General features: G+C 38.1%; 1 protein-coding gene across 1 annotated transcript; it reads right to left on the reverse strand.

The window, feature by feature from the left end:
• Positions 1-2,293: 2,293 nt before the first annotated feature.
• Positions 2,294-4,467, reverse strand: LOC104233226 (pentatricopeptide repeat-containing protein At1g59720, chloroplastic/mitochondrial). The gene has a single exon (XM_009786590.2). The coding sequence runs from the start codon at positions 4,412-4,414 to the stop codon at positions 2,606-2,608; it is 1,809 nt and encodes a 602-aa protein (XP_009784892.1). The 5' UTR covers positions 4,415-4,467; the 3' UTR covers positions 2,294-2,605.
• Between the last annotated feature and the right edge of the window lie 12,300 nt (positions 4,468-16,767).

A 16,767-nucleotide genomic window follows, 5' to 3' on the forward strand; every position in this document is an offset into this window, starting at 1 on the left:
CGCTAGTACCTTCTGACTGGGGTTTCTAAACTTCTCCTCTTACCACGTCCAAACCATCTCAACCTCGCTTCCCGCATCTTATACTCCACAGGGGCCGCACCCACCTTTTCTTGAATAACTTCATTCCTAATCTTATCAAACTGGGTATGCCCACACATCCACATCAACATCCTCATCTCAGCTACTTTTAACTTCTGGGTCCTGTTCAACTTGAAACCTTAAGACTCTAGGGTTTGCCTCCAAATTTCTCATAAAGCCAGATTTGAAATTTTAACCCACTAATTTAAGCTTGTTCAACAATGGTGGATTATCTTAAAATCTTACTTTTATAACCCAAATATGTTGGTTTGTTGAACTAATGTTTGAGCCACAATTACTAATTCGAAGATTAGATTAAAAGCTTGAGTATTTTTAAAAAAATAAATAAATAATAATTTCGAGAACATATTTGGAGTTGGATGTTGCTTGGCCTATTATTTTTAGGCTACAGCTTTACAAAATTAAATATAGGCCACTTAATTGTAATGTATGTGTGTGAATTGTATATATGTGTAATTCTCCCTAAAATATATCACGGTATCATGCTTTAGCAGTCTTTTAGATTTTTGAAACTGAAGTTGAAAATCAATTAGATAAGAAAAAAGGGGAAAAAGCATAAGTACATAGCAATGGGGCGGGGAGGATTTAGACATATGCGGGGTGATGTGGGTTTAAGCACATGCGGGTGTGGTGCGGGGCGAAATAATTTTTTTTAATATTTTGTGGGTGCGGTGCGGGGCGCAGGGGCGGATTTATGCTCATGCAAGCGGTGTCATCCGATACCGCTTCGCCGGAAACTTTTACAAATTTATATGTAAATAATGGTTTAAAAGAAACAACAATAAAAATATATCAGTTGACATTATTGACGAACATGTGTGTCTTGGTCCAGCGGTCATATTGGTTCTTTGGTCTCCAAGGGTCCTAGGTTCGATTTGAATAGATGCATCAAGATTTTTTTTAACTTCAAAATAACACTAACCCAATTTCCAACTATTGAGCGAAGTTTGTTCAGTGAAATAATTCCATCACAAATATGTGAGAAAAAGGACATACAAACATCACTTAGTAAAAGCTTTCTAGAAAAAGTTCTTAATAAAAATACCAAAATTATTCGCTTTTATCTTTTTTCCTTCTCTTGATTTGCTTATCGTTTTAAAATAAATGTGTTAATGCATTTGAATGTATTTTATTATGATGATCTTATTTTAGTAAGTTGTTCATAGGTTAACTTCTTAAAATATCGACGCCGCTTACCCAATATTTTGCGTACGCCCCCGGCGGGGCGGGTTTAAAAATTTCAGCAAGGAAAAAAACCCATTTTTCTACCTTTGTGGAGATGAAACCCACGTAATATATTGAAACAAAATAAAAGTTTCATAACGCTAGTACGTCAAAATTCTCATCCTTTCATGGAATGTTCTAAAATTGTAATATTTAACACATAATTCTCAATTAATTATAACTCTATTTTATTAATCAAATTCTTATCCCTTAATTTTGCTCAAATGCTCGTGAGTGTACATACTGATTAACAAACAAGAAAATATCTATTAATTGATCTTTGACAGATGTTTTTTTCCAATTTCCAATGTAAGCTTGAAATGCTATGCAGGAATGGGCGTGGGGCGGGTCGACGCGGGTGCAAATGCTACGCGAGGTGGGACGGGTTAAAATTTTGTGGGCTAAGACAAAACCCGCACCGCGCCACACCGCTTGCCATCCTTAGGTTTGAGTCAAATTTTCATATACACTCAAAATATTTGCATGACTCTTATTACCCCTCTGTCCCTTTTAGTGGAAATGGCGAGTGGCAAGAAGAATTTTCGTGGGAATGGGAAAGAGACCCTGAAAGTAATGTGAGCAACTAAACTTCGGCCACGGGAGTGGAGAAAACATATTCGGAAAAAAAAGAGTAGAGAAATATAAGTTTTAAGTTATAACGATAATTAATAAGTCTAATTAATTGTATAATTTCCAATAATGAAACTTGTCCAAATTAAATCCGCTTAGACTTATTCTTTGGCTCTCGCATGCTAGTGACTACACTCTCCATGCTACGCTATTATTCAAGGATGTATTTATTCCACTTCGAAAAAGTTCAGGGGTAATATATAGAACCCCCTAAAGGTCGGGTGTGAAAGTGAAATCCGACCCAAATCTGAGGGGATAGTTTTGCCTTCTCTCTATAAAATAAACATCAATTGATAACTAGGTAAAAATGACTAATCAGTTGTCACATATTGAATTATACCGATAAAAAATCTTTACATTATCAATCAAAATAACTTAAATACATAATTTAAATCATTTTTCTTGTATCAATGTGGCAATAGCCAATTCCAGAATGGATAGTTGAACAACCACAGGCACAGCTAACAAAAGCAGTAATGCACAACTTGCTATCTTTTAGTATAATAAAATAAAAAGTCTTACAAACATAAACTATGTATAAATGTCCTATATAAATCTTAATCTTACCAAGTGTAATGCTGCAGCCTGCAGGTCAAGAGAGAAGGCATGAATTGATAATTGGATTGATAAATGTTAGTATTGTACCTTGTTTTCACCAGTAGTCTTTGCAGGTACAGGAACCATTCCTAAAGTGATGGAACCGAACACGATCTCTAACAATAATTTCAACGTCAAAAACTTTCGAAATTAATTTGGTTACATTGTGGCAGTCACTGCAGATTCGCAAATTCTTGAAAATGCGTATAGGAGTTCCCGGTTTCAGTTTCAGAAGTCCATAAGCAATGGCAAGTCTCTCACTGTGCAGTTTAAGCGACCGTCTCTTCCCATTATCAAGTTCATCAACCATTGATGCTTGTGACAAGTCAGGAACATACCCTGCTAATTTGAGTCTTTCTTCTATAACATCCAAAAACTTGTAAATTTCTCTAGTATGCAAATGAGAAGTATCTCCAGCGAAAAATTCATGGAAAACGCCATTAATTTCAATTGAACTACAGCCTGGATCTTTTTTAATACCCTTATCGGTCATCAATTTCCTAATCAGTCCAGCCTCGTCCCATCGGTTAGCAGTTGCATATACTCTTGACAAAAGAACATAAACACCACTAGTGTCACTGCCTTCGGACTCAATTACTTTCCTTGCCACTTCTTCACTAAGTCCTATGTCAGCGTTTTTCTTGCAGCAACCATCAAGAAGACTCCTCCATATTGCTGCATCAGGTTTCATTGGCATGTTTGATACGACATCAACAGCTTCATCAATACGCCCCGAACGAGCCAGAAGGTCAACCAGGCAACCGTAGTGCTCTAAAACAGGCTTAATCTTATACTCAGAAACCATTTTATCAAAATAATTATTGCCCTCGCCAACCAAACCTCTATGATTACAAGCACTCAAAATACCAACAAATGTGATTGAATCAGGCATTACTCTTTCGTTAACCATTTGGTTAAAACAACGAAACACTGCCTCAACCTCCCCATGCATTGCAAATCCTAATATCATAGCATTCCAAGAATTCAAATCACGTTTGCTCATCCTCTCGAAAACCTGAACAGCCATATTCAACGAACCACATTTGCAATACATGTTCAATAAACAATTGTTAACCAGCAAATCAAAATCTAAGAAGCTCTCATACTTCCTTAAAACATGAGCATGAACCCACATTCCCAAAGATAACGCCCCAAAGCCAGCACAAGCATCAAGAACACTTTGCATCGTATATCCATCAGGCTCAAATATCTTTTGCATCTCAGAAAACATTCTCAAAGCACTTTCAAACTCACCCGATTGAACAAGAGCATCAATCATAACATTCCAAGACACCAAACTTCTCTCAGGCATTTTATCAAACACTCTCCTAGCATCCTTCAAACTCCCACAAGACGAATAAAAATGAATCAAACTATTGTTTATATACACATCTGAATCAAACCCAAGTTTCAAAGCAAACCCATGTGCTTGTTTCCCTTCAGAAAGTGCAAAAAGATAAGCACAAGCCTTGAGCACAAATGGGAAAGTATGCTTATCAGGCTCAACATTTGTAGCCATTTTATAAAAAAGCAAAAAGGCTTCATCTTTACGACTACTGCTATGAGCACAAGCTCTAATAAGAGTATTCCAGATGAAGGAATTGGTGTTTTCTAAATTACTGAAGAGTTGAAAAGAATAATTAAGGTCATGTAAGGAGGCAAAATGGAGAATTCTGCTGTAGAGGAAAAGGGTGTCTGTGTTGTCAAGTGTGGTTGTACGAAGAGTATAGGCGTGTACTTGTTTGAGCTGAGAAATGGAAGTGCATTGTGTCAAGATTTGGAGGATATGGCGTCGATGTTCACTAGTGTTGGTGCTGGTGTTGATGGCATAAGTTGTTGGCCTTGGTGTAGTTGCTAAAATCATCTTATTTCCAGGCTACTCTCCACAAGTAAAAATAATTTCAAAATATATACAGATATATAAGTAAACTTTTTTGTATTTCAAAATTTACTGGTCCGACATATTCGAAATGGTGCCTTAAAAAGCTTGATGACTATTTTTTACACTTTTTATCAATCCAAGATCTTTGGTTAAGAGGGAAAGAATGTCCTATTTCACTACACCCCTTGACGGTAAAATAAAAATTCTATTTCTTTTAGCTTTACCAAACGCCTTGTAAAATATCAAGTTTCAGTACGTCAGATATCATAGTATAGAATTAATATGTACAAACAAGAATCAAAAGATAAAGGCAGAATATATAATAGGCAAAATACATACTTTATTCATTTATCTTTTCCTCAAATCCCTCTTACACATTTATTAAATACGAGAATAATATTATACATCAAAACTTTTAAATGTGTGTCAGTTACAAACCACTTCTGTTTAACCAAAAATTGGAATTTCGGTCAAAGCTTATTTTTAGAAGAACTCGAGTTACTGATAATCAAATAGAAAAAGAAATAATTGGTGTAAATAATAACTGAATAGAAAGCAAAATAAATCAATATATTCCAATAGTATTTCGTGACCTTACAAATGTTCATTCCTCACCTTTTATAGCTATTTCTAAGTAATACGTTTTTCTCCTTTCATAATGGTGTCATTATGGACAATTAATGACATTTAATGTAACGTTATAATTGGCAATCGTAACTGATTCAATACAGATTCTATAACGTTTTTCCGTACTTAATGCCTATTAATTATCAATAATACGTATCTATATCCCTTTCGCTATTTAGGTTCATTCTTCTGATGCCTCTTCAGAATATCAAGAGGTTCGAGTACCTATCCCTTCTAGCTTTCTTGGATCTTTGCCCGTGCCTGCTAAAGCTCGTGCCTTTTCAACTATTCTTCGCCAGCTATCGTTCCTTTACCAGTCCACGTGTCATGACACGTCACCACATAATTAATTCAATACATTAACTTGATTTTTCCCGATACAGATAGTCCCTCCACTTACCATTTATTCATCAATAGAATATTTGGGAAGTGGATCTTATTAAAGCGGGAATTTTTGCCGTCATTATACCTTCTCTGGAACTGACGCTCCATATGTCACTTCCATTTAATGCTCATGACGCATGGCATCTTCTGATTGGTTCTGCAACTTTTCAGCGTTTTTAGGGCTTTTTTGCTGCTTCATCAATTACGAAGCGACAATTTCCATCATGACGTTTCCATCATTACACCTTTTTTCTTTTTGCTTCTGAGTATAAATATAGTTTTTATCTTTGTCTTTCTCATAAAAAGTTTCATATCTTAGAATATTCACTCTTGTTTTCGTCTTCCTCGTACTGCCATGTCTTCTAAAAACCCTAATCCTCGAAGAGTCCCCATTGTTGATGATCTTCCTTATGCTCTTGTTAGAAGCAGAAGAGGAGGAAGACTACGTAGTTTAGGATCTTCATCTATACGGCGTACTTCTTTACCTCCAGTGAGTTCTACTCCTCCTTCTAGAACTAGGGGTTCTCTTTCCCATAGACCTTCATCTAGAAGTAAAGATTCTAATGAACCCATTCGTGAGCCTTTGGTAGATGAAATTGTCCCTGTTGAACTATCTTTTTACACTGATTGAGAATCGATTAGAAACCAAGTTTCTTCTATGTCTTCTTTAGATCGTGCCGATATTTATCCTTCTCAAATCACCGAAGGTCTTATCTCTGTTATTCGTAGGAATTGACATTGGAGACCTGGTTTCCCTATTATAATTCCTAATGCGAACTAAAGAATTACTTCTTACTTGACCGGGTTTTCTTTTGTGTATACATACCCCTTTACGCTGAATTTTAAACCTCATATTGATCATGTTATCCTCGAATTCTGTCATTTTTTCGACGTTTGTTTAGGACAGATTAGCCCCATTGTGTGAAGGGTTGTTGCATGTTTAAGGCATTTAACAAAGTTGGCTAATTTGCCTTTTACTTTCTTCTATTTGATTCATCTCTACTCCCCTAAGCTTTTCTGTCATGGGATTTTCACTTTAGTAGAGAGAAGTAAGAGAGTGTTAGTTAGCCCAGAGGATGATAAGGACCGTGGCTGGTATGTCAGGTTTGTTGCTGCCCCCACTGTTGGTTTAGTGGGCGAAGAAAATGTTCCATTTCCTGAAAAGTGGAATTTTGCACGTAAATTTTCCTTTTACAACTTTCTCTATCTTTTCCCTTTATTTTTCCCGCTATTGTTTAACTCTTTCTCTTTTCCAGCAATCATGGGAACTGTTGATGAGATTCCCAATTTTCATGGTTGGGTAGGAAAGTTATTGAAAGTTGCTCCAATGGAAGGTAGATCTTGGAAAAACCTTTCGCATAGGTTTGGTTAGAAGGTTAAAACTCATGGTAAATGTTTTACTCATCTCCTTTTCACATTTTCATTCACCTTTCCCTTAGAATTTATTTTGACCCTTATTTTTATCAGGATTTCCCATTCGTGGTGTAATTGCTTATGCTGTCATGGCTTCCAGAGTTCCTTTGGAGAGAGCTCAAGAGATAATCTTGAGTTCTTCATCGAAAAGGAAGGCTTATACAACCCAGGATTATGAAGAAGAGGAGGAACATGATGGAGGTTCCTTGATTAAAAGGCCGCGGGCCAGAAGACGCGTTTTCTCAGATGATGAAGCGACTCCTCCCCGTTCTATTCCTATAACCGAGGCTATTGAAGCCACCTTGGTGAGCTTTGATGATGATACTCCTGCGGCAGCTCGTGGCTCTGATGATCAGCTTTTTCCTCGTGGGTTTGATAGCGAAAATTTGGATTTGGTTTCCGATGAAGTACCCCTTGCCTCTTTTACCATGCCTGTTCGTGTTGCACGTTCTTTGCCAGTTGTGACTTCTAGTGTTTATGCTCTTCCCCAAATTGTTATGACTTCCTCTACAGCCCCTCCTACTATCGTTCCTCATACTGAGGTTGGTTATTCGAGTAGAAGTGGTGCGATGAAACAGATTACCATTGAGGTCCCTACCGATGGTAATCTTTTGAAAAAGTTAGGTCAGGGTGACGTATGGTTGAAACCTCTGATCGGTCCAGTTGAGAAATCCAAGCTCGAGAGTCATAGATCTTTGACTTGGATGAATGACATAGTGCAATCATCATTAAAAGTATTTACTTTTTTTACTTTATTCCATCCTTCTTTTATTAAGGTTCTCACCCCTTTCCTTCTTTTTTTAGATCAATCTTATTGGTACATAGATGATGAAGATGGTTTCTTATACGGAGCAGTTAATGCATGATTATCAGATTGAAGAAGACAACTGGAAAGAACAATATGAAAACCTTCAACTTGATATGGAAATATTAGAAGAAAGCAAATGCACCTTAGAGCAGCAGTTGAAGGTTTTGACTTCAGAGTTAGCAGTTGAGAAGGCTTCCTTAAATCAAGCTGACAAGGACAAAAATCTCCCCAAGACATCATTTTCTGAGCAACTCTCCAAAGCCAGTGAAGAGATTAGAGGGTTGAAGGCATTGCTTAATGAAAAAGAGGTTTACGCCGGTGAACTTGTTCAAACACTTACCCAGACCCAAGAAGATCTTCGTGTGTCTTCTGATAAGGTCAGATTTTTAGAAAGTTCACTTGCCCCTCTGCAATCTTCTTATGATGCTGCTTTGGCCGAGAAAGAAAAGCTTAAAAACAAGATTGACCAATGGGAGAGAGATTATGAAATTCTCGAGGACAAGAATGCCATTGAAGTGAGTTGGGCTATTCTAAACACACACCATGATACCCTTGTGGAGGCTAGCCAAGAGGGTTTTAACTTGGATACTGAGTTAGCCAAAATAAAGGAGACCATTGAAAAACTCAGCAAGGCCAAGATTCTCATTCTCCCATGGCTGATACTCCTGATCAAGTTGAAGATGATATAACTACAGTGAATGCCTCAGCGTCTTCAAGTCAACTTTAACCTTCTGCTTCTAACGATACTGCTTTAGATTCTTCTTCTACCCCTTAGTGAAAGTTTATGAAGTGTTACTCTTTTTTTTTCTTGGTGGTTTTACCGCTGGTCCCATTTGGGGGTTTAATTTTTGGAAATGACAAGTCCCCAGACCTTTTCGGGGTATTTTGTAAAAATAACAATCAGTTTATGACTAAGTTCATACTTAGTCTAAACTTAATATTATGAAGTTTTTTGTTTAACTTAAATGTCTTGAGCTTTTGTTTTGCTCTTTTTGCCTTTATACTCAAGGTCTTGTTTATTAATTCGTGGGTTTTTGTCTTACCCTTTTTGCATTTTTTTTAAAAAAATGCTTTGTTAACTTCATGGATATCTGAATCAAACATGATTTATAAAACAGAGCCCTTTTATATTCAACACTTAATGAAGAATACGTCTCAACTTCATAACGGTGTAAATATATGAAAAAAGAAATAGGAACACACATGTTTCTTGAAATAACTTTGATAAAGTTTTCATCTGAACTTTGTCAAGTTTAAGTAACATCTTACATGTATTTAAATATCTTCTATAACTTTTTTGTAACTATTTTCTTTACAACAGATTTGCAAAAATTAAAATCCAAGGGTATTTTAATAACCCATAGCTAAACATTGCCTTTAACCTAGACATCATAAGATTTTGAAAATCTATTTTTTGATTGGCTTGTATTATTGGCTTATGACTTTGCTCCGAACTTGATATATTTGATGAGTAGACTTTCAGGCTAGACTTGAATCTTAATTGTTTTCAGTCTTCTTTACCTTCTTTATACATATATCATATGTATACTATATAGTCCCCCAAGTGTTTGAGATTTGAAGTATGAAATCTCGAGCACTTGATCATTCTTTCCATGTGGTCCATTTCCTGAAAAGGAAAAACATACGGGACTCAGAGGTATGATTTTAGATGAAGACTGCTTAACCCATTTAAATTTCTATCAGAATAGTTGTAACCCTAGATCGGGAATTATATTTTTTCCACGTGTCTTGCAGGTCGTAATTCATCATTTAGCGCGGGCTAGCTTTTTGCCTATCATCTAAAGTTGTTAGTAAAATTTTAACAATTCAAAAATAAAAGTTTAAAATGAGGGTACCTGCCCGTGGGTATTTCCTTTCCTTAGAAATATTATCTCTTCATTCCAATGTGAAGGTAGAATCTTGTCATCCATTGTTTCCAGTTCGTATGCTCCTTTTCCGGCGATACCGTGAACCTTATAAGTTCCTTCCCAAGTTGGGCTTAACTTTCTTACATTAGCTACCCTCGTTGATTGAAAAACTTCCTTGAGTACGAAGTCCCTAATCTTGAAGTATCTGAGACAAGCTTCCGGTTATTTTGCGATGCCATCCTTATTAATGCAGCTTCCCTCCTCTCTTCAAGTAAATCCAGGTTTATTCACATTTCTTCTTCATTTGACTCATCAGTTGCTTGTGTATATCTCGTGCTTGGCTCCCCTATCTCGACTAGGATTAAGGCTTCAGCTCCGTATACAAGTGAGAACGGTGTTTTCCCCGTACTTGTTTTTGATGTTGTGCGATAAGCCCAGAAGACTCCAGGTAACACCTTTGGCCAATTGCCTTTGGATTCTTCCAACCTTTTCTTCAGATTGTTGATAATGACTTTATTCATTGATTCAACTTGTCCATTACCCACCAGATGGTAAGGCATTGAAGTAATCCTTTTAATTTGCCAACTCTGAAAAACTTCTGTGATTTGTGTGTCTATAAATTGCGGGCCATTATCACATACAATTTCCTTGGGTACACCAAATCGGCGTATGCTGTTTTGCCAAATGAAATCTCTGACCTCTTTTTCTCGTACCTGTTTAAAAGCTCCTGCTTCTACCCACTTAGTAAAGTAATCAGTGAGTACTAGCAAAAATCCTACCTTGCCTTTGGCTTGTAGTAGTGGTCCCACGATATCCATCCCCCACTTCATAAAAGACCACGGTGCAATGACCGGATGTAATAATTTAGCAGGTCTATGCATGTTGTTACCGTATCTTTGGCACGTATCACATTTAGCCACAAAATATTCAACGTCTTCTTCCATTTTGGGCCAATAATAACCGGCTCTAGTTATGGTTTTCACTAAGGATCTTCCTCCCGTGTGATTTCCACAATGCCCCTCGTGTATTTCTCTCATCACATACTTGGTTTAAGAAGGTCTGAGGCATCTTACTAGGGGACCACCGAACATTTTAAGATAAAGATTGCCTTGCTTTAAACAGTACCGAGCAACTTTTTTGCGAAGTGCTTGAGCCTTTTTCTTATCTTCAAGGACAATTCCATACTGCAAAAAAGTAACAATCTCGTTCCTCCAATCCCAAGTTGAATTATTGAAATTTACTTCATTTTTGTATTGATCAAGTACTGAATGGAATAAATGAATTACAGAAGCATTTTCATCATTTGACACTTTTGCCGCAGATGCAAGATTAGCTAGGGCGTCTTCCTTGACATTTTTTTCTCTTGGTATCTGCACGACTTTCCAGGTTTAGAATTTCCTAACTAGATCACGTGCCTTTTCCAGGTACTGCTGCATTCTTGCCTCTCTGGCTGTATAAGTCCCCAACATTACTACGAGCTGTGAATCGCTTTTGATTATGACATGTTCTATGCCAAGCTCGCGTGCCAGTTCTAAACCTGCAATCAAAGCTTCATACTCTGCCTCATTGTTAGTAATAGGGTGACATTTTATGGCTTGTCGTATGGTTTCTCCCGTAGGTGGTGCCAAAATAATTCCTAGACCCACCCCTTTCACATTCGATGAACCATCGGTAAATAAAGTCCAAGTTCCTGGATGAGACCCATTGAATACCTATAGTTCTTTTTTTGCTTCTAGTTGCATCCTTTGGCTAAAATTTGCCACAAAATCTGCCAACAACTGTGACTTTATTGCAGTTCTAGGTTGAAACGTAATGTCATATTCACTCAACTCTATGCCCCACTTGGATAACCTACCTGATAACTCGTGTTTATGTAATATATTACGTAGGGGATAGGTAGTTACTACAGAGATGTGATGGCATTGAAAATAAGGTCTTAATTTCCTAGATGTCATAATTAATGCAAGTGCAAGTTTTTCTAGATGAGGATACCGAGTCTCAGCATCTAATAATGACTTGCTAACATAATAAATTGGAGACTATTTACCTTGGTCTTCACAAACTAAAACAACACTCACTGCTACTTCTGAAACAACAAAGTAGATGAGTAACTTCTCCCCATCTTTTGGTTTCGCAAGCAACGTTGGATTTGACAAGTATACTTTCAAATTTTTATGCGCTTGTTGACATTCCTCAGACCATTCGAACTGATCCTGCTTTTTTAGAGGTGAAAAGAACCTAAAGCACTTTTCTGATGATTTTGGAAATAAATCTTCCCAAAGCTGCTATTCTTCCCGTCAGTCTCTGTACCTTTTTTTACTTGTAAGTGTATCAGGAAATTCCTCAATAGCTTTAATATGTGCGGGATTTACTTCAATGCCACGGTTAGAAACAAGAAATCCCAAAAACTTACCTGACGAAACATCAAATGCACATTTCTCAGGGTTTAGCTTCATGTTAAATTTACGGAGAAACTGAAATGTATCAGACAAGTGTTGGATACGATCTTCTGCTTGTTGTGACTTAACCAGCATATCATCTATATAGACTTCCATGGTTTTTCCTAAATGTTCTTGAAACATTTTGGTCACCAATATCTGATATGTGGCTCAAGCGTTTTTGAGACCAAACACTACTAAAAAATTAGGTTTTAGCGACGGACAAATTCTGTAGCTAAATAGAAAAATTCGTCGTTAATATCATTTAGCGACGGATTATCAAAAGATTCTGCTAGCTACGAGTATTTTAGCGATAGATTAGTGACGACGTTCGTAGCTAAATTTTTTTTTTGTAGTTAAATGGCATTACTTTGTAATAGTAAGTCTCCCTGTCTGTTATAAATGAAGTGTTTTCCTCATCTATGGGATCCATTTTGATTTGGTTATACCTTGAATATGCATCTAAAAAACTTAACAATTCATGTCCTGCAGTAGCATCAATTAGTTGAGCTATATGCGGTAATGAAGAAGAATCTTTAGGACAAGCTTTGTTTAGGTCAGTATAATATACACAAACTCGCCACTTACCATTGTTTTTAGGTACTACTACAGTATTAGCTAACCAATTTGGATATTTTACCTCATGGATAGACCCAATTTTTAAAAGTTTTTGTACCTCATCTTGAATCACCTAATTTTTGAAAGATCCTTGCTTTCTTTTATTTTGTTTGACAGGTGGATATGATGGATCTTCATTTAACTTGTGAGTCATTAATTCTGGAGGTATTCCTGTCATATTAGAATGGGGTCAAGCAAAACAATCCGCGTTAGTGATAACTAGGGATTTTGACGCATTTTATGCTCCGTCTTGCTTGCGCTTTGATTATAAATTCATACAAAATAGTCCCAAAAGGCTCATAAGTTGTGCTTGATTGCAGGTTTGATCAACAAAGTGACAAGATGTCAAAGATCAGCTCAAAAGGAGTGAAACTTGCATAAGTACCAAAGACAAGACAAACTCAGGAAAAACAGGCCTAGTGTGGCCACACTACACTTTATGCGGTCCGCACTAGAGAGGTTCAGAGACTCAGCATTTCAGGCTTCGAAGCAATGCGGCCGCACTACACTTTGTGCGGTCCGCGGTGGACCTCTGCAGCAGTTCTCCCATTCTATGTGGTCCGCAGAGACAAAGTTCAGAGAGATGCCAAGTTCAGAGGTTCAAGCCTGTGCGGTCCGCGGTCGAGTTTGTGCGGACCGTGCTAGAAGCCTCCGCGGCCGTTGTCCATTTTGTGCGGTCTGCGGAGCCTGGGTTCAGAGAGTCAAGATTACAAGTTCAATAGCCTAGTGCGGCCGCACACCATTTTGTGCGGTCTACACTAACCCCGCAGGGGCAATTTTGTCCAGTTTTTTCTAGCTTAGTATAAATAGAACCTTTTTCCATTTTTAGGGCATCAAATATTATCAAACATTACCTGCGCTCGTGAGAAGACTTTTCTTAGCCATTTTGGGCATTTTTACTTAGTTTTTATCATTGAATCTTTGTATTTACCTTAGCAATTAATTAATATGCCTTTATCTTCATCTATTTCTCTGTTTTTCTCTTCAAACATGAGTAACTAGACCCATTAGCTAGGGTTGTGGCTCAACCCTAGTGTGGGTAATTGATGGGTGTTGTAATTTAAGGTTATATTGACTATGTGTGTTTGTTATTTGGGGTCAATTTCTTGGTTTAATCTATGAATTAGTGGTTGCAAACACTAGTTTGTGCTAAGTTGACTTGGGTTCCTCTTGAGAAAGAGAGCCTAAGTCTCCGAAATTGACCTAACAAGGAATTGGGATGGACTCAAGAGAATTGATAGTCCCAATTAAAGGGTTAAACCTCAAGAGAGTAATACCCGACTTGAACCCTAGTTGCTTGAGCAAATTTGCCTACCCTATTGGTCTTGAGAAAGTCAAATAGGCAAAATCACTCTCTCTACCGAGAGGTGTGAGAGTGGGTAAAATTGTGCAACGGTTATAGCATATTCCCCAATCATGTCAATCGTGCCTTAGGTTCAATTACCCGTCAATTGACCACCTAGGAGGATGCCACTACCCTAGTGTCTTTTAAACTATTAGATACAACTTGTAGCAATTTACTCGTAGTTAATCTAGTAGAAATTATAATTTGTAGTTTGATAATAGTAGAATATAAAGAAAATCCAAAAATGATTATAAGTGATATTTGGAACAAATACGCAATTCCAACCTAAATAGATACTCGACTCTATTCCTAGCTCTTTGTGGAAATCGATCCCGACCCACAAATCGGATAAAAACTATTGCGACCCTCTCTTCCTACTTTTTAGTAGTGTGGAGTAGGCTGCGGTCACTTTTTGGCGCTGTTGCCGGGGAGCTAATGGTTTTGGCTATCTATTTAGTTAGTTTTGTGTATTGTTCTTCTTTCCTTCTTTGTTACTTACTTATTTGTGTCACTACTCAGGTACCAATATGGCTTTGAATAACGTTAATGACCCTCTTGGAAACGTGATTGCGGGGGAGGAGGTAGATGATGTTAAGCAAGATGAGGTGCATCTTTTATCTCAAGGACAACGTAGAGGCCGCAATGCCAATGCTAATCTAAATGACAATATTCTAGAACCTCCTCCGCCACCTCCAAGAGTGGCTCCCAGAGTACTTCCGAACCAGGGTTATACAAGTGCTATTGTCCTAACCAGAATTCGGGCGGGCAACTTTCAGATAACTAATGTGATGTTGACCTTACTTGAGCAGCGTGGGTACTTCACGGGCGCTGCGGATCAAAATGCCTACAAACATCTCAAGGGGTTTGTGGATACATGATGGGGGAGCAAATAGACGAATGTGTCCGAGGATACTCTTAGGTTGAGACTTTTCCCATTCTCACTTTGGGGGAAGGCATTAGATTAGCTCGAGAGACTCCCCAACCATTCCATCACAACTTGGGATAAGTTGGCGGATAAATTCTTTCTAAATTCTTTTCACCGGGGCATATGGCGGCACTTCAAGATGAGATATTGGCTTTCAAGCAAGAGCCCACAGAACCTTTACATAAGATTTGGGAGCGGTATAGAACGATGGTGAAGGAATGCCCCAATAATGATATGACCGACGCTATGATCCAACAAAATTTCTACCGGGGCATCAATACAACAAATTAATGCATAGTGAACCAACTTGCTGGGGGCAACTTTATGAAGTTGTCATATGATGAGGCATATGATGTACTTGATGAGATGGCCGACACTTCTTCTGCATGGCAAAGTAGAGCCAATGTACCTCAAGGCGACCCTACGGTTATTTTCACAAAGAATTACATGACCATGGGCAAGCTATAGCGGAGTTGACAACTACTATGAATCAATTGGCTAAGGCACAGTTACAACAAGTCCAAAATCCTCGCCAAGTGAATGCCATGGAGGGTGTTAATATGCGTGTCAACAAGAAAAGGCAAAGAAGGCAACAAAACCAAGGGAATTCTGAGCAATTTGATGATGCATGTGATGGTTTTCAAAATGATGATTATGATGACCAAAGTGAAGAGGTTCAATATGTAAACAACTATCAAGGCCAACGGGGCAACTCTTCCAACCAACAACAATAGAGACCTCAAGGTAATTGGGGCAATCAACAACAAAACAGTGGCAATTGGGGGAACAACAACCAAAACAACAACTGGGGCAATCAGAACAACAATCAAGGCAACAAAGGGAATTGGAATGGTAATAACAATAATTGGGGTGGCAATAATAATCAAGGAGGATGGAACAATGGAAACCAAGGAAACCGGGGGCAAGGCTTTCAAAGGCCCCCAATGTACCAACAACCGAAAAATGCACCACCATTTCCATCTCAAGTTCCTAATTCTTCGGGTAATGATATGGGTATAATTAAAATGATGTTCGAGCAGATGATGAAGAGGAATACGGATTTTGATGCACAGTTATCTTCTTACAACACCTCTATCCGAAACTTGGAGGTGCAATTAGGCCAAATCTCTCAGTCATTGAATACTCGCCCGAAGGGTTCTCTACCAAGTGATACGGTAGTGAACCCAAAGGGTGGGAACAATCATATTATGGCGGTCACAACAAGAAGTGGGAGAGGCGGAGATGTGAATGCCTCTAAGCAAAAGCAAGTCGGGGATGATGATGTTGAGTTGCAAGATGATGAAGTCCCTTTGGTATTTGAAGATGTGGTTGATGAAAATGTGAACAATGAAGTGAGGATTAATATCCAAGAAGTCGAGGTGGAAACTCAAAATGATGTGAACCCATCTAGGGAACGCATAATTGACATGCCGGAGCCGGTTGTGCCAAAAGCCAAGGCTCCTTTGCCAAGTCCACCTCCACCTTATCCTCAAAGGCTCGTGAAGCAGAAAAATGATAATCAGTTTAAAAAGTTTATTGACATGATGAAGAGCTTATCTATTAATGTGCCTTTGGTGGAGGCCCTTGAAAAAATGTCGGGTTATGCAAAATTCATGAAAGACTTGGTTACAAAGAAGCGTTCTATGGATTGTGAAACTATAAAGATAACTCACCAAGTTAGTGCTATAGTACATTCCATGGCCCCGAAGCTTGAAGATCTTGGTGCTTTCACCATTCCTTGCACCATTGGGAGTGCGAATTTTGCCAAGGCTCTATGTGACTTGGGAGCTAGTATCAATTTGATGCCCTACTCGGTTTTCAAAACTTTGGGTATCGGGAAACCTAGGCCAACCTCAATGAGACTTCAATTGGCAGATCGATCGATGAAGCGACCTTTGGGCATTATTGA

The sequence above is a fragment of the Nicotiana sylvestris genome, chromosome 10 (assembly GCF_000393655.2).
Source record: "Nicotiana sylvestris chromosome 10, ASM39365v2, whole genome shotgun sequence".
Taxonomy (NCBI): domain Eukaryota; kingdom Viridiplantae; phylum Streptophyta; class Magnoliopsida; order Solanales; family Solanaceae; genus Nicotiana; species Nicotiana sylvestris.